Genomic DNA, 24,248 nt, shown 5'->3' on the forward strand with positions numbered 1-24,248 from the left:
GCACTTAGAAGGTTGAGACAGGAGATTCACCAGTGTGAAGCCAGCCTGAGCTACACAGTGAGACCCTGTCTCAATGAACTCCTACCGCTACCCCCCCAAAAAAATGTGGCAATATTAGCAATGTATTATTTCATTATTTCTGTTGAGGTTTTTTGGTGTTTTAGGAGTTTGGTTTGGTTTGGTCTACTGTATGTTAACTGTGCTTGAATCTGTTTGAATAGAACTTTAGACATGGATATGTATGAAAATGTAAAATCAGCTGTTTTAAAAAGAATCAGAATCAGGCATAGTTGGGATGTTGATCTTTAACCAAATATTCATCAAGTCAGCCTTATTCTAGTGTTGCTGTTATGCAGCTTAAAAAGGTTCCAGAATTGCCAGCAGTGAATTGGTTCTGTTCTTTCACTCCCTACCTCTCCTGATAATGTTTCTATGACATATCGCCCTCATGCATCACATCTCACATGATCTAATCATCAGTTAAACTGGACTCATCTTGACTTTTTTTCTTGAGCAAGATCTCTGGATTGCCATATTCTTCATATTTTAAAGAAATTTGTATTTGATAAGGTACACAAACACAAAAGAGAAACATGGTAAAATACTATTCCTAAATTATCACATAACCTAAGGGCAGTTTGTTTCTCCCTGATAGTACTACTTTACATTTCTTTTGGGAAGATAATGTTTGTGTATTATGCACATTTCCTGTGGAAAGATAAGCTACTATCTCATACTTAAAAGCAATAAATATTGTAGTTTTATACCCAGTGCTGTTACTATGGCCATCTCGGTTGTTTTGAACCCACTTAAGAACTGGGAGATAAGCCAAAATATCTCAGAACAAGAAAAATAAGAGTTAATAGAGTTAGATTCATCATCTTTACTAATAAGATGACACCCTCATTTGGAGCCCATTTGTTTTTCCTTTCCGCATAGTTCTAGCAGTTAATACTGACGTTGTATAGACACAAAGTCCCAGGTAACACCAAGGAAGAGGCTGGTGCATCTCTGTTAGATCAAGGACAGCCTGGTCTCCATCGTGAGTTCAAGACCACCTGGGACTCCAGGGAGACCCTTTCTCAAAAAAACAAACAAACAAAAAATATCCCAGGTACCAATATAATATACAGAAGGAGAAGGATCACAAACAGCAGCTGTGGAGGGAAGCAAGCAAATGTATTTTTTCTATTCATAGTGGGAAAATACTGTATGTCATAGGTAACCATTTAGAGAGTATGCTTGTTAAAAAATAGCATTTATTTTAATTAAAAAAAAAGAGCCAGGTGTGGTGGCACACACCTTTAATCATAGCAGAGGCAGAGGCAGGTGCATTTCTGTGAGTTAGAGACTAGCCTGGTCTACATAGCAAGTACCAGGCCAGCTGGGGCTACAGGGAAACCCTGTCTCAAAAAGACCAAAAAGACACAAAGTCTAGAAAGATGACTCAGTGTTTAAGTGTATATACTGTGATTGCAGAGGACCTGAGTTCAGTTCCTAGCACCCATGTCAGGCAACTTACAACTACCTGTAACTCCAGCTCCAGAGGCTTGGAACACCTCCGGCCTCTGCAGGCACCTGCACCAATGTGCACATGCATACACACACACACACACACACACACACACACACACGCACGCACATGATTACAATTTAATAAATCTTTTAAAGAAAAGACAAAGTATATAGTTTAGAAAAACTGTCATCAAAATTGGGTTAAAAATTGATACATAAACTGAATTAATTTTTAAAATCCAGCTAGTTAAGTGAAGAATTGTGTAATCCACTTGGATGATCACAGATTTTTTTTTCTTATACAGTCATTAATAAATTGTATCGATGACTTAATCCAAGCATTTGGGAGACAGAGATAGGCATATCTCTGTAAATTCAAGGCTAGCCTGGTCTACATAGTAAGTTCCAAGCCAACTGGGGCTACAGGGAGACCCTGTCTCAAAAAGAGCAAAAAAAAAAAAAAGTATCGATGATAGCTTATCATTCTGTCTGGAAGAATTATAGAATCATTCACTGACTTTCTTGCCTCACACATTAGCTGACCACCTAGTCACTGCCAGGGCAGTGGATGGGGCAAGAAAGTATCAGAGTAATGTCCCTCACCTCCTCCACTCACCCTCCATGCTGCTTCCAGAGGGAGTGTACCACAGTCCAGAAGCCTGACCCTGCTGTCTCATTCTCCACTGCTCTGCACCATGAGACTAGAAGCAGCTTGCATGGGAAGTCAGGCTCCTTCATTGATTTCTCTCTGTAACTCTAACACCTAACACAAGGCCTGGCACTCAGCAAGTAATCGGTAAATGTTGGTTAACTAAGTCTGTTTCTTTTTTTTTTTTTTTTTTTTTTTTTTTTTTTGTCTTTTTGAGACAGGGTCTCCCTGTAGCCCCAGCTGTCCCGGAACTCACTATGTAGAGCAGGCTGGCCTTGAACTCACAGAGATCTGCCTGCCTCTGCCTCCTGGGTGCTGGGATTAAAGGAGTGTGCTATCACACCGAGCCATCAGTTTCAGTTTTAATTCCTTCCTTCCTTGATTACAGTGAGTCTTTGAACTTCTCTCATTCCTCTTGACCCCCTAATGAGTATAGGTCTTGGGTTAGATGACATTGGAGTCACATGATTGTGTAAGACCATGTCTGTTCATCCCTTGTCATGTGCCCCTGTCCATCTCATCACCATACTATTTTTGATCTCAGCTGCTGCCTCAGGTCATGTGCCAGGCAACTGGATGCATGGGCCTTCTCAAAGCTTCCTTCTCTGAAATGTATATAAGCCCCTGCTTCCCCTTCTGTGTTGTACAGCACAGAGCTGCCCACTATAACAGGTGAAATCATAGGGAAATGGTAGCCCACACCTTTGCCTGTTTGGCTCAATGCTGCTTATTGGTGTTCAAGGCTTCTTCTTCCTTTGTACATCACACAGCTTTTCAAGTGCCGATGTTCCAGGCAATTACTGTCTGTCCCCCTCCCCCCCCACCCTCTTCCAGCTTTTCTCTCTTCTGGCTTTCTGAGTGTGTTTCTATGTAGTTCTGCTTTGTTCTTTCTGTGTGTCTCCCCTTCTTCACTCAGGCTTAATTCCCTCTGTCTTTTGTGATACAAATATACTCATTCTCCAGTCCTAGCTTTCATCTAATTCAAGAGTAATTTATTTTTCCCTTGGTCTTTCAGCCCCCAGACTCTTTCCCTGCCTAGCTCTCAGTCCTACCACCTGATTAGCTTAGCTTGAAAATGTTTTCCTCATCATCCCTCCTGCCCCTCCTAAACTGTCCTTTTCCCAGGACCAACTCTGCAGTGCCATATTGCAAACTCTGAACTGCTTTTCTGCCCCCTTCCTCGTCTTACCCACCTGTTCTCCAACCCTTCACTTGCATATTATTCTCTACCTCATCCTGTAAGGCTTTCATCCTGTTTCCTCCTGTCTGGTATCTCCAGCTTTCCTTTCCTCTTCCACTAGTGCTAACATTCTGCTCTAATGCAAGTTCCCCTCCTGAGAGTGCATTCATGGGGAGAGTATTTTCCCTAATACTACAACACTGCATCTAGAGAATCTAACTTTCCACCATCTTGTTTGTACCCATGTCATCACATCTAAATTTTCTAGATTTTAAAATGATAAATGCACTGTTCTGAGTTCTTAAATTACTTATGGTATGGCTAAGTTGAATCACAGAACTTTTCTTCAGAACTTGGAACTCTTTCAGTGATGCTTAAAAATCACAAGATCTAATGAATTTCAGGAACACTTGGGTGATGATAAGGAATGGTCCCAGGTGCTGAGATTACAGGTGTGTACCACCATACCAGGTTTATACAGTGCTAGAGTCAAACCCAGGGTTTCGTGCATGCTGGGTGAGCTCTCTGCTAACTGAGCCACATCTCCAGCCCTCAAATAAATTTTCTGTAGTTTATAAAACCTCTTTGTCATACGTGTAGTGCATATTTGTTATTAGAAATTAAAAAGAAGAGGGATTGGAGAGATGGCTCAGCAGGTAAGAGCACTGTTCTTGCAGAAGACCTGGATTTGAATCCCAGCACCCACATGGCAGCTAACAACCTTCCGTAACTCCAGTTCTAGAGGATCCAACAGCGCTCTTTTGTCCTCCGCTGGCATTGCACAACATGGGTGCACTTACACACATATGCAGGCAATACACTCACACACATAAAAATAATTTTTAAAAAGAAATTAAAAAGAGAGAATATCAGTTATTGTACTACTTAGATATAGCAGATTTTTAAGGTTTTTTTCTGTGTGTAGTTCTTTATTTCGTGAAAAAAGATATCTCACTATATTATCCAGGTGATCTCAAACTCATGAGCTAAGGTCATCCTCCTACCTCAGTCTTTGAGCTAGGAATACAGGCATATGCCACAAAGACTGGCATATCTTTCTTTTTCCCCCAGTGCTTGTGAAGGAACCCAGGGCCTTGTGCAAATTAGGCAAGTGCTCTACCACTGAGCCACATCCCCAGCCAAGTTTTTTTTTGTGTGTGTAATTTCTTCCTGTGTTTTAAAAAGTACATGTGGGACTGGAGAGATGGCTCAGCAGTTAAGAGCATGTAATGCTTTTGCAGAGGACTCTGGTTCAGTTCCCAGCATCTACAAGGCAGCTAACAACCATTCATAACTACAGTCCCTGAGAATCCAATGCCCTCTTCTGACCTCTGCAGGCATTTTATGACACGGGTACACTTACATGCATGTAGGCAAAACACTCATACACGTAAAAATAATAAATAAAATATTTTAAAAATTAAAAAGAGCATATATATGTACACCTATATACTTTATTGCCATGTAATCGGATTTATCTGATGTAGAAAGTTCAAATAATTGTGTGCTTACTTAATGTTGTGGTTTAAATATTATTTTGTGTCAGTGAACATTCTTTAATGATGTGATTTATTTTTAATGGCTTCATCGTGTTTTCTGTCATGCAATCAGTAATGGTTTATTTAAGTGTTTTCTGGCTTTGTATATTTTAATGAAATAGCTGGATGCTGCTTTGCTCATATTTTCTTAAATATTGTAATCACTTCATCACTTAGGTATTCGGAAATCATGAATATAAATTAACTGTCACTTTTAATGGTTCTACCAGCCTCGCTTTTAGGGAGTAGCTTACAGAAAAAAAATCTAAGCATTTGAGAAAATAGTTTTCCACAAGTCATATAGATACTGAAATTTTAGTAAAGTCCATGAGATGTATTTTTTTCAAGAATAAGAGCAGTTGAGTTGCTTTTTAAAGAGTTTAAGTCAAAAGTCTTTTTAAACATATAAGTACATGTATCTTGCTGAAAGCATAGTGTTTTTCCTCCTTTCTTTTGGTTTTTTTTTTTTTTAATGTGGGGTGTTTTTATTTGGGGGACATTCTCTAGGATATCCTGGCTGGCCTTCCACTCCTTAATCTTCTGGCTTTAGCTTCCTGAATGTTGAGATTACAGACATATGCCACCACCCCTGGATTGTTTCCTATTTTTTTACTATCTTCTATGTTTATTAAAATACCTAATGGTACCTGTGGTATCAAACTTAATGTCATTATTTTCCTTCAGAAGTTTTGAGGGTATTTTTCACCTACAAACACATTGTGTTTTAGCATTCATCCTGTCTACATTTTTTATTTAGTTTTAATAGATTAGAGGTTTAATAAATAGGCTTTTTCTAGGTTCAGGAAATTTCTAGGAATTTTTACTTCTGTTTATAATGTTTCTAAAGCAGCACTGATTTTTTTATGTTCAATATCTTGGCAACCTACTAATAAACATGTTGAACTGGTTTTTAAAAAGTAATAGAAAGATGAAGGTATTGCAAATATTTCTACTCTTTCCCTTAGAGAGTTATAGAGGAAGCATCCTCTAAGCCATGCATTTTACAGAATCTCTAATTCAGAAGCTTTCAACAGCATTATAATGGTCCTGAAGCCCAGTTACAGATCATTTGTAATAGTGCTCAAATTACTAATGTGATCAAGCCTGTGCCAAAGGACAGCCATTACCCATACCGATCAGATTCCTCCTGTGCTTTTTAGAGGGCCTTTACCTGTGGGTTCGATTCTTCATGGCTGTTTGAATGTGGTGTCATGCATTTTCAGCCTTCATTTTGTTTGTCACACAATGGCAAAAGAATGATTCGAAGATCCATATGATAAAACTGTCTTCTCATTTAGGAAAAGTCCAGAAAATATTAGTCATTCTGATCAACTCAAAGAAAAGGAGAAGCAAGGTTTTTTTAGGTCAATGAAAAAGAAAAAGAAGAAATCTCAAACAGTAAGTAGATATTTCTATATATGACATAGGTTTCTGCATTATTCTGTGAATACATTTTATGCTCTACATGTGGCAATCAAATTTAATTCCTTACTGAGACATGATATGAATATGCTATAGATGCCTCTTTCTGAAATCTTATGCTACTGTTCTCTCACAAAGCCTTTTCTAGCTTCAGCAGAATCTCTGGGAAAAGAAGGACTTAATTTAGATGAGAGAATACTTTAAGCCTCTCTCAATAAACTAATTAGCTATGTGGATTTATATTCCTATAAAAACTATGAAGATACAGAATTTCTCTCTGGGAGCATAAAGATATGCAGTAACATAGGAAATGGTTTTGGTTTGCATTTAAATCTTGAAATTCATAAATAACCACCATTCCTTATCCTCCCCTGGCCTCTTGTAGAATTCCCATGCTGACAAGTACAGTTTCTGGGCTGTCTAGTCACAGAGATACTCTTTCATTTGACATTTTAGGACTTGCTTTAGTAAGAAAAGGTGTTTCATTTGTGATGGCTTTGAGACAGACTGAACCTTAGCTTCTGGGCTCCTGGCCCTGAGCAAAGGGCCATCTCCACAAGAACAGTCTCATCACTTCCTAGAACTCCCCAAAAGAGGATGCTAACCTGGCAAGTGACAAGAGAAAGTGAGGAGGAGGAGGAGGAGTTCTCTAGGACAGCAGTAGGAGAAATTCTTTACCCAAAAGAGGAATTTTCCCCCATTTGTTCTATGGTACCTTCACAACCAAGTGACACTGAGTTAACCCATTTTCAGTAGTATTAGTTTAGTCTTACTTCATACACAATTACTCTCATTCATTTAAAGAAATTAATAGCCTAATCAAAATGGCTTGTTCACATTGGTTTCATTGACTTTATCCATAAGATGAATAAACTAAATGCTTCTGATGACCTTCAAGCCAACATGAACATTCTAAAATTATAGCTTAGTGGTAAGTAAAGAGATAGATGAGAGTAGGAAAGTATATAACCCACATTAAGGATTTTTTGTCTCAGAGATGTTTGAAATATGTGAAAAGTGTTTTGTTAAGCTGGGCATTGTGGCACAAGCCTTTAATCCCAGCACTCTGGAGACAGAAGCAGGTGGATCTTTGTGAGATTGAGGCCAGCCTGGTCTACATAGAGTTCCAGGCCAGCTGTGGCTATAGAGAGACCCTGTCTCAAAAAAACAAAAGGAGTGTTTTTTTAAAGGCGTCTCTATGATCTAGACCTTTGTAAACCATTTTTTCTTGTTTATTAAATATATGTATTTCATTATAAAATAAATTACTTCATTGTAGAAAAATTATGAAAAAGAAAAGATCATTCTTAATCTTGCCCACCTTACCATGAATAATATTAGAATTTTTATATATTTCCCTGTAGCTCATTAGCCTATGCGTACACTTGAGGAAGAAAGTATCTGTACCTATACACACACACAGCATGTATGCTACCATTATCTTCATTTTAATGGTTACATGATATTCCTGAAATGTTCATGGGAGTGAAAGGGGGAACATATATCTCTGACTGAAGCATGCCTAGATTGAAATATCAAATCAAAATGCTACTCGATATTATTACATTTGTTCCTGAAACTGAAGAAATAAAGATGTAGACCTGTTTGCCTCAGGATGCCTGAAATATTTTATCTATCTTGAGCATTAACCTTTGGATACCTCTTTCTGACCACTGTTATAAATTTGGGGTGTTTTGTTGTTAACTACATGCCTGCAACCCTGTGATGTGATTGAGTGGTAGAAAATAGTAAGGATCAAGGAATTAAAGATGTCTTGTGTATAAATCCAGATTTTAATATCTGCCTGCCTTAGACCAACATTAAACATAAAGTTCTTGCATGACTGTAGCTAAGTAGAATATTTACATCTTGACTAACTTTTATTTTTCAAGGTTTGCTTCTAATTTTAGATATTTAAATAGTATAGGTTAGGGTAAATAGGAAACTTACTAATCTCTAATATCTTCTCCGCTTACTTTTTTATTAGATATTTAAACTATCTGCAGAATAACTTTCCACAGACCATAATGCCTTAATTCTTCCAAACCAAAGTTTTTTTTATACCTCTTCATTTTTTAATTTAGATAAAAAAAAATTAAGGGCTTTGGAATCTACAGTCAGTTTTCCAAAGAACACTGCATACAGCCTGCCAGACCCTGGGCTCTTAGGCCTGGTATTGGCTTAACTCAGCCTTCTTTAAATGAGCATTCATGTAATTCATGTGAATTTGTTTTTTCTTTCTGAAGTTCCATAAAATAAAACTAAGTAAAATTAGTTTGAAATATTGAAGACATTGCAACTTTTACGTAAAATTCAAGGAAGTTGAAATTTCATGTACATAGAGAATTGGGGCATTTTAATGTTGAGGTGGATCCTAAATCAACTTCACTAGACTAGGAACTGAGCCAAGCAAGTGGTAACCTGTCCAAAGTCACACAATGAATTATAATGACTGAAACTGAGTTCCCCTGTGGAAGGCTTCTGAAAGCACTTTGCTAGTCTCTTTAGCAGTGCAAGTTAAACTCCTCCCTGGGATTTCTATCACTAAAACATAAAAACTCATACAATATTTTACACAGATATCTTCATACAGACACCACTCATGAAAAGATGGTCTTATTGCCTTTATATACATTTTTGTTCTCTAACAATTGAGGTAGCCAAAAGAGGGAAAAGTGGTGCCAACAAAATATTCTGTACTGTAAAGGTGCCTGCTTTGACTCAAGCAAGTCTAGAAGCAGTCTTGTGAAATCTGGCTTCAGTTACATATCCAGGGAGTTACATAAACCCTCAGAGAATATGGTGACTTTGCCAACTTGGTAATTGTAACCTACTTAGTAGCTCAACTTGCAATGATATTTCAATTTAAATATTGAAAATTAAACTTTTTTAAAAAAATTATTGACTATGTGTGCATGATGGGGGCTGAGGGCACACATGCCACAGCCCACATGTAGATATGTCACAGGACAACTTGGAGGAGTCAGTTCTCTCCTTGTACCTTTTTGTGGGTTCTGGGGACCAAACTCCAGTTGCCAGACTTGTGTAGCAAGTACCTTAATCTTCTGAGTCATCTCACCAGCCCTAAAGATTGAACTTTTGTTTCTTTGCCTGAAAACCAAAATTGTGCCAGATATTTTTAGTCAGGTGCCTATTTCTAGCAGTGTAGAATAGAGCTGCTTAACATCAGTCTGCCATGACAACCATAGTCCTCTTCTAATGATATTTACTGGCTCAAGACAATGACCAAGTTCAAAAGGACTTACAATATGTTTTCTTTCATAATAGACAAGCTATATGGTAGAATCTCTTAGTTGCTGAAGTCCTGACAGAAGTTCATCAGCAGTTCATTAAGCACAATTCTTTATAACAGTAATATTTTTGATAATAAATAAATTCTTAAATGTTTTGTAATCATAATGTAAGTATATGCTTAAAGGTCTCCAGGCATTCCTAGTATGGGTATTGGTCATAATTGTGGTATATATTCAGGAAAAACTTGTGCTTTTCTTGAACTTACTTTATTATGGCAAGGTGAGAAATAATGAAGAACTCTGTAGACACATAGCACAGAGGTTCTTTCCATGACTGGTAATGTTTAATCATTTGAGAGCTTCCAAGGGCTAGAAGTGTCAATTAAAGCACCTATTTCTTTTACTTAAAAACATTTTTTTGCAATTAGTTTATTTGTATCTTATATTGCAGACAGATTCCACCAACGGGGAGAATCCAAGCATCAAGAAATCCCTCTTTCCTCTTTTTAATTCAAAGAATCATTTAAAGCATAGTTCTTCTTTGAAAAAGCTTCCTGTAGTCACTCCACCCATGGTACCCATTTTTACGTACGGTAGCCCTGAAAACTGCTCCAGTAAACTTGTTTTACTGATGACAATAGCATGTCTTATTTTCATGGGGTCATATTCTCTTTATGCTAGTTAAGTACCTGAGCCAGTTCCATAAATTCCCTGGGATATAAATTTTTGCCATTCTGAATTTTCTGCACCAGTTAAGGATGTTGAATCATAAAGCCTTCTAAACAAACTAGTAAGACTGATTTGGATCGACCAATTAGCCAATTATTGGCAGACAGCATTCATAAAGTCCTTTAATTCCTACGAAGAATCTGATTAACATTTACAGTCGACTAATGTCTCTACATTTGACTCACAAACTTTCTTAACATTTGGTTGGCACTTTGTTTCTTTGAAATCAAGTTTGAATTGATCAAATTAAGTGAGCTATCAGGCTCCATGAAAAAAGCAGCTTCTACTACTTTATAACTTGCTCTTTCCTCACCTGGCTCTAGCTTTTGCTGGTCACTACATTTAAAGCCATGGCTTTTGCTTGGCATTTGACATGAGTCTCCTTTGTCCACCAAAGTAATTGAATAGACCAATTGCATTCATTTTGAATTTGTGGCATAAATTTCCAACAGTTCCCAACTGTACAATGCTAAACCCAGATTACTGGGCAGTGGCTTGGAACATGATTCAAACCATACTTCCCCAGTTCTCTCTCCTTGAAAGCCTCCTAGACTTCTTTGCAGCATCAAATATGAAGTTTGGATCATTTTCCCAATGTGCAGTTTTTTTTTTAGTTTTTATTTTATTGAACTGGTTCATAACCTAACTATGGTATAGAATGAGGATACGACAGCAGTTCCTGGTACAGCTCACTATAACTGCTCTCTCTCTTACAGCGACTGAAACTAACAGCATGGGAATGCTTTTAAGGGTTGAGGTTTTAACCAAGCTGCATGACCATCTGCCAATTTTTCCTAATGCAGGGAAAATTATTAAGAAGGCAGCAGAATTTAACTAGCACCACTTGCATTATGAACATTGGGAAAGTTTTGGGTTCTTTATCTACTGGATCTTATTGTTTTCTCTCCATTTTTTTCAGTTTTGGTTTGATTTAGTTTGCTTTTTCTTTTGGTTCTCCTGTTGGGTATGGATATATATCTTAATTAGGGTTATTGGTGTATTTGTTGAACTGTTGTCCATTTTTTTCTTCTAGGTGCCCAACACTGATGGTCCAGATCTTCTGACCTTACAGAAAGCCATTCATTCTGCTAGCACTTCAAGCAGCAGACCAAAGGAGTGGCGGCCTGAGAAGCTTGCAGATCTTCAGACTCAGGTGAGTAGAGCCTTCACTAGTAGATTTGGAGGCTATAGCATGTCTTGGGATGGGAGGGCAAAGGGGACAGAACTTAGCTTCTCCAAAGTAGACCGTAATAACCTGGTACATCTTGGAAGTCAGGATGAATTTTGCTTCAGTGTTTCCTATTCCTATGGGAAAATATCAAGTCTCTATTAGCTTTCACCAAGCTGTTGGAGGGCGGTTGGGGAGATGAAAGGAGAGGGCATGAAGAAGTAGTCCCAGTCCACAAATCTATACAGATCAGTAGAGAAAAAAGATTGATAAAGATCTTGGGAAAACATAAGGTATGCCATAAAATGTTGGACAAGATGAACAGAGACGGGAGAGACGGTTTCCTTAAATGTGGTAGCATATGGATTGGACCTTAAAAGACAGATAGTATATGATTTCTTGAAGGAATATTTCTTTTTTAAAAATATTTTATTATTTTTATTTTATGTGTATGAGTGTATCTCATATATGTGTGTAAATGCACCCATGTCATGCAGTGCCTGCAGACATCAGAAGGTGGCGTTGATTCCCCTGGAACTGGAATTACAGATGGTTGTTAGCTGCCATGTGGGTGCTGGAAATCAAACCGGCATCCTCTGCAAGAGCAGCCAGTGCTCTTAACTGCTGAGCCATCTCTCCAGCCCCAAAAGAATATTTCAACTTCTGAAATCCATACTATTTTTTATGAAGACAGGCAAACACTTGTATTAGGAACTGTATATTATACAGTAACATGTAGTCACATTTACCTGCTATAATGGGAGAATAAGGAGAAATTTTAGCAAGTTATTCAAGTGACTAAGCTATCTCCTTTAAACAATTATTTTAATCGGAAATGTTTCAGTATTTTATCTCTTCAGTTTACCATAAAGAACACAGTGATGTAATCCCCCATGTGTATTTTAATCAGATGTCTAGGACTGAGAGGCAGGGGCTCCACTTTTCTACAGATTTTTCTGTTTGGTTTCTTGCTTTTGGGGGGTTGTTTTGTTTTGGGGTGGGGTGTGTGTGTGTGTGTGTGTGTGTGTGTGTGTGTGTGTGTTTTAAGACAGTATCTTATCAGTTAGTCCAAGTTGACCTCAAATTCACAATCCTCCTGGCTCTGCCTCCCAAATGCTAAGATTATCACTTCTTGCCTGCATAGCCCAGGCCAGCCAGGGCTACATAGTGAGACTCTGTCTCTAAAAATAAAATCTGTTGCTGGGCGTGGTGGTGCATGCCTTTAATTCCAGCACTTGGGAGGCAGAGGCAGGCAGATCTCTCTGAGTTCAAGGCCAGTCTGGTCTACATAGTGAGTTCCAGGACAGCTGGGGCTACAGGGAGACCCTGTCTCAAAAAGACCAAAAAATAAATAAATAAAGTCCATCATATGTGGCCTCTTTACTCAACTACAAGCTGCTACTTGGAGCTGTAAACAGGAGTTCTCTCAATTGCCAATCCTTGCCCAGCCATTTATATTTTCTACTTCTAACATAATATATCCTGAAGGGAGAAGGCACATAGAGAAGCAGGTATCTTAATTTATGCTTATCCAAACTAGGAATACAAGGCTTGGAGAGCCTGATACTAAGAAACCCTTTTCAAGTAACTTCGCATCTCTAGCTGATTCTGGATTCTTAGGGTTGCTTAATATTTTCATATGATGTTAGAGCCATAAAAATTACCAGGAATCTCACTGTGGTATATCATTTTAATAAAAATGAAAAAGACAGACAGGAATGGTGACATATGCCTATAGGTAATCTCAATACTTCGGAGTTGGAGAAGGATCTAGAGTTTGAGGTTATCTTGGGCTTTGAAAAGAGGTCCAGGCCAGTCTGAGCTACATAGAGGTGGAGGTAGGGAGCAGAGAAGATCAGGAGTTGAAGACTGCTGGGCATTGGTAGCACACACCAGCACTCAGGAAGCAGAGTCAGGCCTGGTCTACATAGCGAGTTCCAGAACAGCCATAGTTACAAAGTGAAACTGTCTCAAAATAAAAAGGAATTGGAGATCATCTTGGGCTACATGGAGAGGTCTAGGCCAGCCTAGGCTACATAAAAGGATGGGGCCAGAGAGAGAACCCTTTGGTTTATTTTGTGTGTGTGTGTGTGTGTGTGTGTGTGTGTGTGTGTGCGCGCCCTTTGGAATACCTCCAGTGTACTCTTACCACCCCTTATGAGAACCCCACAACTTTCTTTGGAAAAGCTTTGGAGGTTGCTTCCCTGAAAGCTATTTCTTCTTGAATTGATTCTCAAACCATTTACCTTGGCTGTCAGAACGCTGTGACTTTGAATCTTCATTTTCCTAGAGATTATCAATATGTTACTCAAACTTGGTTAAAAGCTAAAATGTGTGCGGCTTGTACTTTGACACTCAAGATAGAAAAAAAAATGCTGAGGTTTACCAGCTATGGATGCTTCGGTAGCAGGTTTTGATTGTTTGTTTGTGGTTTGGAGGTGGAGGGTGCTAGGGATTGAACCCTGGATCTCATGATGCAAGTGCTCTACCACTGAATAGCTTCCCCATCCTTTTTTTTTTACATTGAGAGTCTTGCTAAGATGCCCAAACTTTCCTCAAACTTGTTATCCTATTTCCTCACCCTCTCAAGTAGTTGGGATTACTGTTATGTAATGCCACACTTGGCTGTCCTTGCATCTTGCAATAGTGACCTTCATGCACCTCAAACCAGAGGTAGAGGAGAAAGCTGCCTTTCATGATTGAGGAGTCTGAGGCCCAGTGGTCACCTGAAAATAGTTGACCAGGAAGGGACAGACCCCATCCACAACTCTGCCTTCTGCTTTTATACCAATCTCCCTTCATAGTGCTGTACTCTACAGAGTGTTTGACCAGCATCCATTCTATAGACTGATGGCCCAGCAGCTGTGATTACTGTGAGCCCATGATAGGAGTCAAAATACTTTGCATTTTTGTTACCCAAATGCTACCTATCCCACCTCAAGAAAATGAAAAGGTAAATATGGCATAGAATATGATGATGTAGTATTACGAAAACAGGAACATCAGACAAATAAGAACAGAGAGGGCTATACGTTTTTTAACTTGGTACATCACTAGCTAGAACATTACACTTTTCCAGCTTCTCTTACAGCTAGATATGGTTATATGCCTGAGTTCTAGCCAGTTGCATTAGTTATGTTTCTAATTGCTGTGACAATATACCTGACAAAACAACTTAAGGAAGGAAGGGTTTATTTGGCTCACAGTCTGAAGGTACAGTCCATCAAGGTGGAAAAGGAATGGCAGCAGGAATGTGAAGCATTGTGCCCACAGTCAGGATGGGATGGCACTACCCACATTCAAGATGGGTCTTTTAGTTAAACCTCTTAGTTAAACTGTCACAGGCACACTCAGAGGTGTGTTTCCATGGGTATTCTAAATCTAGTCAGGTTCACAATTAAGATTAGCCATTGCACTGGTAAAATTTAAGTGGAAGAACTATTTGGGAAGTCTTCTGAAAAGTGAGAAGTTTATCCATATCTCTTTTGTTACTTCTCCTTCCTGGGTCTGAAGGAGGAGAACCATGGTAAGAAAAAGAAGAAAAAGAAAAAAGACACAGTCAGTTCAAAGGAGTCAGGGCCTTGAGTAGAGCTAGTTATTTTCTCTAGATTCTAGGCTTTCATTTAAAAGACAGTGACTGTATAATTTTGTTTGAAGAAACCTAGAAAACAGCTGGATTCACTGCTCTACCATATGTTCACCCCTTCCTGATTCTGTCCGGTGATCTTCGACCTGAGTTCCATGTCCTTCCAACTCTTTTGTCTACTCTAAATTAAATCTTACACACAGTTTCCTTTCTTTCAGAGCCAACCATTAAAATCACTGCGCAAGCTGTTACATCTCTCTTCATCATCCAATCACCCAGCTTCCTCAGATCCCCGCTTCCAGCCTTTAACAGCTCAACAGACCAAAAATTCCTTCTCAGAAATTCGGATTCACCCCCTGAGCCAGGCCTCTGGTGGAAGCAGCAACATCCGGCAGGAGCCTACACCAAAGGGCAGGCCAGCCCTTCAGCTGCCAGGTCAGATGGATCCTGGTTGGCATGTATCCTCTGTAACCAGGAGTGCCACTGAAGGGCCTTCCTACTCTGAACAGCTGGGTTCCAAGAGTGGGCCAAATGGGCACCCTTATAACAGAACAAATCGCTCACGAATACCAAATCTGAACGATTTAAAAGAGACAGCCTTGTAATTTGTGCTGGGGTAGGTGGAGGGGAGACAAGCCAGTTGGGAGGGGAGGGTGTAGGGTGGGCTGGGGAATGGGCTGGGCCAGGGTAGTAAGCCAGTATTTTCAGCTTTATGAAGGTGTGTGCAATATTGTGTGTGGAGGGGGTGCCATCTGGCTCCTCCCAACCACAAATGCTAGTCAGGGATATTAGAGCCACGGGAGTTCCTTAGGGATCACCACTCCCCACAGATCTTGTATGAGAATGGATAGAGTGTGCCATTGAGGAAGAAGAAATTCTTGCCAGTTTCTCCCCCTTACATTCCAGCTTTAGTGCAATCCTTATTGAACTTGGGGAAACCAGGACAAGTCCTGACTGCAAGGCATAGAAAAATTCATATTGACCGATGCCCTTACCACGTATTTTTTTCTGCCTAGACCAGATATGGGGTTTATTGTAATCTAGAAGTATCCCTTTCAAGGGTTAGCAGATGAACTGTATGTCTTAAATTGTTTTCTAAGCTTCCATATTTGATAGGATTTGTAACATTTATTTATAATTAATATTGTACTGTTATAATCATACCTTTTATGTTATAATGTAAAGTTATTTTGAGCTGTTTGGAACATTGTGAAGCAGTGGGACAGCTACAGTAGTTTCTATAAAAACTAAACAGTAACATTTATATATTGCATCAGGAGTATTTTATTCTCTATATAAATATATATATATATGGTAAATAACTGTCTGTTTTATAAATATATTCATTTAAAGAAAGTATCGTTATGACACTATCTGCCATATTTTTATACATTTGTGATATGAAGTGAGTATTATACTTCTAATAAAGGGAGTTGAATTGTGGCTACATGTGATTGTAACAGTATGAACTTTTGCTCAACTTCTCAGCCCCAGCAGTAGCCTCTACACATGATCCTTGGTAGTAGACAAATGCAGCATCTCTTTCCAGACCCACAGGGGAAGAAGGTTGGATAGGCCAGTAAGGATCCAGCAGGCCTCTCGTCTGTCCTCACACACTTGGCTCTCGTTTGTGTCCAGGGACTTTTAACTCGCGCACAAGAAGAAGATAGACAGAGGTGTTGCTCATGGGTCTTTGCAGAGAGAATGTGCTCTTCCACTTAGCGTTAGTGTTAGGGCGTAGACCAAAGATTTGCTAGTGAACATTCCTTGTTGTGTGGTTGTAAGAGGCTCCTGTCTGTGGATCTTGCAAACCAGCTCTATGCTCCTGAATGCTGTCCGCCCTCCTGGAGACTCTTGACTCCAGTTGGGGTATGAGATACGTGTATGGCATTTCTATTTCTAAATGCTTGTTGTTGTTGTTGTTGTTGCTGTTGTTGCTCCTCTAATATATTTAAAAGGCTCCTGAAGCAATTCCAGATGTAGAGAAAATTACTATATCTGTTTTTTCTTCCTGGGACTGTCCATTTATAACAAGGTCACCATGCACACCTGTATATATACACACCCCATCCATCAGAGCAAGACCTATCTTTCCCTCATTTGATCACTTTTAACTCTCGACTTACTCCCAAGTATCATCAAGGCCTCTGGCCAGCAAGCATTATACCCCCATGTCTTTGGGCCATCCTTGATAAAAATCACCTCGACGCCATCATCTATCAGTAGTCATAGATTTTTGAAAAGTAGTCTCTTAGCAATAAGACTTTTAGCGATTCCCTTCCACCCCTCAAAGAGGTAACTTCAGTATTTATTACTTGTTCCTGAATTCTGAGAATGTCAGTCCCCAAATAAAGTCAGCTATCACTGAAATATGCTGAGTTTACGGTTAACCCTTCCCCAAGATTTTGAGATTCATAGCACTGATGATTATGAGGATTATAAAGATAAAGGTCTTAGATTCTTTGAAGCTTAAATTATGTGCATATTGCATATTTATATAAATACTATAATGATGTATATTGATTATATATAGAAGTCATTTTAAGGTGCTTTTATTTAATTTTAATAAGTGTAATAGGCACTAAAATGAAACTCAACTGGGTACTATCATGGAAACAATTCAATTCGTTTGCATGCTCTTGAGTTCTTTTCTTATCTCGTTTCTGTTACCAGTCCAGTACTGTCTGGGTAGCTCTGAATTCTGGCTTTTCCCAGGCAGTTGCTTGATTATCCAAGTGAGGTAGACCCTCAACATTTTTTGTCTGGATATAGTGACTCTAAAAATGTGTATATTTAACTTAAATACTATATATATATATACACACACACACACACACACACACACACACACACACCTTGTATCCCCACCCCCCTTGCAAACCAGAAACTACATTTTTTTTTTCCTCTGGAAAGACTTCTCACTGTGCTGTGCGCTTAGGAACTGCGCAGTCCCATTGCCATGCTGTGGCATTCAAGACATCTAGGGGCTGGTTTCCCATGTTGTCATCTTTGCTAACACTGGGATCTCAGATGTTTGCAGAACATTCATACCGGTGATGGTTCTTCAAAGAAGGGCTAGAATAATTGCCTTCTACCTAGAGCAAACTAATCCTAACTGATGAAGTCAATTCTTACTTTTCCTACATTCCCAGATTTGAGCCAGAAAATAGCTACAGTATTTTCAACTAGTGTTTCTGAGGTAGCTCTTTTATCCTCTTCTCAGCTCTTGTCTGTTCTAACTTTTTCTCAATCCTCAATAAGCTGTAAGTGAATCTACAATCCCATGCATTCTCTTCCTGCTCACAGAGGGGGGCAGTAACATTTTCTCTCAGATCTAGTGGGCCCTCTCTTAGCTTTTAACTGTTGCTTTCCCCTCTGGTTAGTCAATCATTGCCCTCACAGAAATGCCATCCATGGCAAGAAGGACTTGACTTAAAGTCATGAAAAACTGCATCTTCTTTAGGAAGTGGAATTTATGACATCCATATTCTATTATCTGCCCGAACATCCTAAAGGACACAAAGGTTGAATGAAGGCTTATGAATTTATTTGTTTCATTAAATTATCGCCGATCTCCTTGGCTTCACTCTTTTTCTACTTTTACTTTTCTGTCATATGTTTTCTTCTCTGAAATTCTAAGTAAACTAACTGAGGCTTGTTCAGTCTTAACTGAAGTTTAGGCCTCTCTCCAGAGCCCAAGTCCAGAAGAGCGTGCCAATGCCAAGAGGCTCAAGTGAGCTGTCTCTAGAGCATTGCTTCTCAGACAAGGGGAATTTTGTCCCTCAGGATACATTTGGCAATGTCTAGAGACATTTCACTGTCATGGGATGAGGGCTGCTACGAGCATCTAGTGGGTAGAGGCTAGGGATGTCCTTAAACATCTTCCAGTACACAGGACAGTATCCCAACAAAGAGTGTTTCAGCCCCCAACTAGTGCTCAGCTTGAAAAGCCCTCTAACAGCATTCCAGGCCTGGCACTCAAGAGAGCTTGCCTCTGGCCTCAGGCTTTCCAGGCTGCAGAGCTGCAGGAGCAAATCCTTCAATGTCTCATTCTCTTTAAGAATCTTCTACCACTGTTCTTGAATCCTTGCAATCCTGTTGTTTATTTCCATTGTTTCGGGCCTGCTAAAAGGTGCATACTTTTGGAGGAAACCAGAGTTACTTTATATATGTTTGAGAACTTAAATTCTAGGTTAGCATCCTTAGAAAATCTTTCATAGAGCCACAGGGCTTATATTTAGAAGCAAGCAACAGCCTGGCAGATTGGCATGATTTTTACCAACTGCTCAAAGGCATCCACTGGCTTTTAGCTGTGTCTACTGAAAGAAAATGTCTTTGTTTTTTATTCAAGTAATTTAATAGCTCTTTACAAATATTAGCATATGGCAGACTGATTAGAAGCAAAACTCTTTATTGGTGGTTGTGATGTGGCTATTCTAGAAGTAGTTGTACTGTATGCTTTGGTTAAATCTGTTTTAAAACATGCTTTAAGACTCAACCATATGCAGTTGTATACTTTAATTCTAAGCTCAGAGCTATGCCGGTCAGTCTGTAGTCACACTGTGTATTATAAAGTATGTTGTGGTTGTAGAGTTAGCCAGTTTAGCATGTTCCTAATCAGAAAATGAGTGGACCACACTAGGAAATGCTGCCCATTTTCCCTTCCCAGCACCTCTTAGTTGATATCATAGTATCTTCACTCCTTAAACTAGTCTTTAGAGTAAATAAGGAAAAAAGCCATTTCGTTTCTTCTAGCCATGTATTGAGAGTGACTCATATGTGTACAATTTTTTTAAAGGCCAGAGGATTACTTTTCCAGTGTGTAGAAGGCTTTGTCCATTCTGTTCGCCTCAGTCCCAGTGGCGACAGAACTTTTAGTGAGGGCAGGAAGTAGCTCATTGCAAGTCACTGTTGGGGGCCAACTGGGACTCAGCAAAACTGCAGTCTCTCATGCTCAGAACCTGTGTTCTGGAGAGCACTGCTTTTGTATCTAGAGGTTCTTTGCCTCCTACATTGGAGTGGGCTAGTGAACTCCACTGTGTGGGTACTATGATCCACAGTCTCTGACTTCTGTGAACTGGTAATGTGGTATGTTTATCTAATCCAAATCACAAAACAGTGGAATATTTCCTTGCCTTGTTCAGTTCCTCACTAATAAAAGTTCATCAAAACTCATTTATGATCTAAGAAATAATATTTCTGGTTTCTTTGAAAGGAACTGCGGAAAAGAGTACAATATCACTAATCCCCAAGACCAGAATCTTACAAAAAGATCTCTACCAAATTTTAAAAGGCCAGCTTACCAGAAAATACAAAACAACAGCAACAAAAATCCCCAGGCTTGTAAGCGGTTACAGTTTCCCCCCTTGCTTCTTGACCAGCTGAGACATAGACTATCTGGAGGTCTGGTTCATCTGAATTACAAAAATTCTGTTTTGGAAACCATGAATAAGGAGCCATGCAAGAAAATGAAGCTCTGTGAGAACCAGACGTGGGGAGCAACCAGGTGGCTAGTAAACTCTAGGCCTACTGCCCAAGCTATACTTTTGAATTTTTTAAAATTGAATGTACTATACAAGATGGTAAACTATTGTGCTAGCCAGTTACTTACATAAATCGTCATTGTCCACAGTGCTTTGATAAATCATCAGCATTTGGCCTGGTCCCTATTCCATCTTTCTTCTCTCCAGGCACAACCCACCTTTCTTTGTATTTACTGTAGGCTGTTAAACATGATCCTGACCTGCCTTGTGTTTCTATTCATCAACTGTTCAGTCCCCCATTTAAGGGAGGGTTGTCTCTTGTTTGGCCAGAATTTTTTTTTTCTTTGTCATAGTCTGCAGGCTGGATTTATAGGGCCAGCAGAAGTGCGGGAGTGAACCTGGTTTCACCTCTAAGGCCCTTCATTTCTCACAGGGTAAGCTCTCTACACCCCTTTTGATCCTCCAGTCTAGTTGGTCCTCCTTGGGAATCTGAAATCAGTCTCTGTGTTGTATGCAGATTAGAAGTTGCCTTGTTCGCTGCTCTTTCCAGGCAGAGTATCAGGGAGAAAGAGGCCTTATCTGTCCCTCCGTGTCCCCTCCATTTTGGCAGACCGCTGAGAATCCCTCAGGACTTCCTTTGGTTGGGGATTTCCCTTCCCAGAAGGCTGATGTGATTCATTTCATGCGTAGACAAGCTTGTCCTAGTGCTGTGCTTCAGGTCTAATCAGAAGAAACCCAGGAATTGAAAAGGTAGATGCCTTGACTTTTGTCCCTGCTGGGGGATTAAAGTGTTTATTGCCAGAATCATCAAAAGCACCAGTTAAACTCGGTAGAGTTTCCTGAGAAAGATGATGCTTTTCCTTCTGGAGAATGTTAAATTCTCCACTCCAGCTTCGGTTTTTCAAAATGGAAAGTAAAGCTGGCAGAAAATCCATTTTCCCTAGGGATAAACAATGGGTTCTAGTCACTAGTCTCTCTCCCTCTCCTTGTTTACTCTTTGGTCACTGATGGAGTCAGGCTGGGGGTAGGGGTGTGATGTGGTGATAGAAAGAAATAAATTCTCACTGTAGTGTAAACTTGCATTGATGAACAGATAACAAGCCAAACAAAATAGTTGCCCCAGATTCCTATCTCCAAGAATTGTTTCATGTGTTCTGAATTCAGGTAGTTATTCTGTATATACTTAGACAACTGTTCAGAACTTCTTCAGTCTTTAATAAGTTTGAAGGAGGTATTCTGGGAAGACACAGAGCAGGGTGGCATTGATACCCTGTTCATTCTTAAAAATAGAAATAGGGATAAGCCAGAGGGATAGGACAGCCAATGTGTAGTAGATGAAGAATCAGTGGAAATTCTTAATTGCACAGACTTTATAATCCATTATATAAAGTGTAATTCCATACTTTTTACTGTGTGGCAAGGGTATGATGTGGTTGTTAATCTTTTTAATTTTTGAATCCAAACTGAATTTAAAGCGTTGAATACTTCAATTCCTCACAAGCTAATTATGAACCATTTGTAAGGTGTTTCTATAACTCTTTGTATCATGTGTTGGTACATCTTATCAAGTTTTTTCTGGCATGTATTCCATTCTAAACTTCTGTAAAATTTCTATTGTTGCTGTACATATTATACAAATATCTACTCTGTGGTAACCTTCATTATCAGCATGAAATGGTTAATTTTTACTGAGCACAATGTATTTTTGAATGGATCTTCCCAAATGTCTTTAATAAAATGCAGATTTTGCACTGACTGATGTGACTGCCAGGCCTTCCCAATCTTGAATGCCTTGGCCCTTCTTGCCTTTGAACAGCAAGTAGCTCCATTTTAATTCTTTCTTTGTGAAAAAGAATGCATTTGAATTCAAATGAGGGGCAATGGGCCTTTGAAGTTGTAATCAGTTGAAAGGAGAGAAATTAATGTAAAGCCAAGCAAATCCTGTTACTTAATGATTTTTTTTATTTATAAAGTTCTTTTCCCCTTATGGCATTGTGAAAACTTTGGTTTCTTTCACACTTGAGCGTTGTCATTTGTACATTTTGTTCAGTGCTCACTTGGTAATTTGAAGAGGATGAAAAGAGATGTCAACCTGGTATGCTCAGTGCTACAAAGAAAGCAAAGGTGGTCAGCTCCAGATTTCTTCTTGTCCTAGAGGAGAGTTTGGAAATTTTTCAGAAAAGGTCACATGGTAAAAACTGGGCATTCTTTGGGCTGTTGTTACCTCTACAGAATTCTGCATTTATGGTACAGAAACAACTAGATAATATATACAGGCAGTTTTCTGGTGTCTGTCTTAGGCTCACTGTATAAATTACCCTGAGCCAAAGGAGATGGTGCTGAAGACAGAGGAAAAATACAGGACACAATACTTGTACCTAATCATCTTATAGTCCAGGTAGAAGCATAGCTGTGATGCTCAGCAAGGACACAAAAACTTCTATTCTGTGCTACCTTATATGTAAATTATTCTCCAGTTTTATATATCTTTCTTTGAAAAGAAGGTAAGAGTTAAAACTTTGCAGAGAGAGAGAGAGAGACTATCTCTCTGTGAGTGCAGATACATACATATCACAGAAGCCATGTGGAGGTCAGAGGACCCTGTTTATAAAAAATAAAGACCGAATCAAGTGTAGGGTTTTTGTTGTTGTTTGTTTTGGCAGGATCTCATATAGCCCAGGATGACCTCAAACTCACAGTCAAGAATGATCTTGAATTCCTGATCTTCTTGTCTCTACCTCCCATGTGCTGGGTTTGCAGGCATGAGCCACTGTGCCCAGTGTAACAGTCTTTTCTAAAAGCTCATTCCAGCTTATGTGCCATCTTCTATCCCATCTCCCAGCTGGTGGTGACTGATCTGATCTAAGAATGGAACATTTCAATGAAACAAGTTATTGGAAGCTTAGGGATGCTGGTGAAGTCATTAAATAGTCACACTGAGTGGAAACCTAGCTTTTTCATTTAATTCTTACATGACTTGAGGCAAGATACTTAGCTTTCCTGTGCCTCACTCTCCTTGCCATTAAATGGAAATACTGCTAATATCTACATCTTAGGGTTTTTGTAAGCATCTAATAGAATTGTAGTAAATATTAGCTATTATAATACTGTTATTTTTATTTCTGCCTTCTGCCTTGGTTGGCAGCTCTAAGAAGTTGGGATGGGGGTGTTGGAGAGATGGCTCAGCAGTTAAGAGTGCTTGCTTCTCTTTGAGAGGACCTGAGTTCAGTTTCCAGCACCCACATCCCTGGAAGTCAGCACTCTCTTCTGTCCTCCTTAGGCACTTGCACACACATACACATAAATATCAATCAATCAATCTAAAAGAAAGTTGGGAAGGAGATTCACTGAATAATTGAATGTCAGCTATAGAAAGCCTAGTGGGTGTCTACTAAGCCGTTTAGGTAGGTATATGTTTCCTACTTCATCTTCATAGCAGTCCTGCAAGGGAGTTGTGTTTTAAAGAAAAAGACCCAGCTTGGGACCATTTGGGGGCTCACAGAAGAAGCAGCAGTTCTTGGAAGCTAATTGTCAGCAGGTCTCGGCCACTATACCTCATGTGACCAAACAGGTGGCCTTCTGTCAGCATTCATTCAAATACTTACTGTAGGGATGCAGTCTTCTTGGCTTTGAGACCAGATTCATAACAATTTCTCTATTTTGGAATACTTTTGTTTTGTCTAACTTCCCACATCAAGTACTGGGATCACCTCTGATTTTTTTC

At 39.3% G+C, this 24,248-nt stretch overlaps 1 protein-coding gene across 2 annotated transcripts in view; it reads left to right on the forward strand.

Moving 5' to 3' along the window:
* Cdkl5 (cyclin dependent kinase like 5) overlaps positions 1-22,511 on the forward strand; it is a 232,111-nt gene extending 209,600 nt beyond the window's left edge. For both annotated transcript variants that reach the window (XM_008835686.3, XM_029564783.1), the window contains 3 exons: positions 6,181-6,280; positions 11,321-11,440; positions 15,260-22,511. In XM_008835686.3, coding sequence (XP_008833908.1) covers positions 6,181-6,280; positions 11,321-11,440; positions 15,260-15,646 — 607 coding nt within the window. In that variant the 3' untranslated portion in view covers positions 15,647-22,511. The remainder of the gene's footprint in view (positions 1-6,180; positions 6,281-11,320; positions 11,441-15,259) is intronic.
* Positions 22,512-24,248: the final 1,737 nt, after the last annotated feature.

Source organism: Nannospalax galili, unplaced genomic scaffold (genome assembly GCF_000622305.1).
Source record: "Nannospalax galili isolate Female #2095 unplaced genomic scaffold, S.galili_v1.0 scaffold217, whole genome shotgun sequence".
Classification (NCBI taxonomy): Eukaryota; Metazoa; Chordata; class Mammalia; order Rodentia; family Spalacidae; genus Nannospalax; species Nannospalax galili.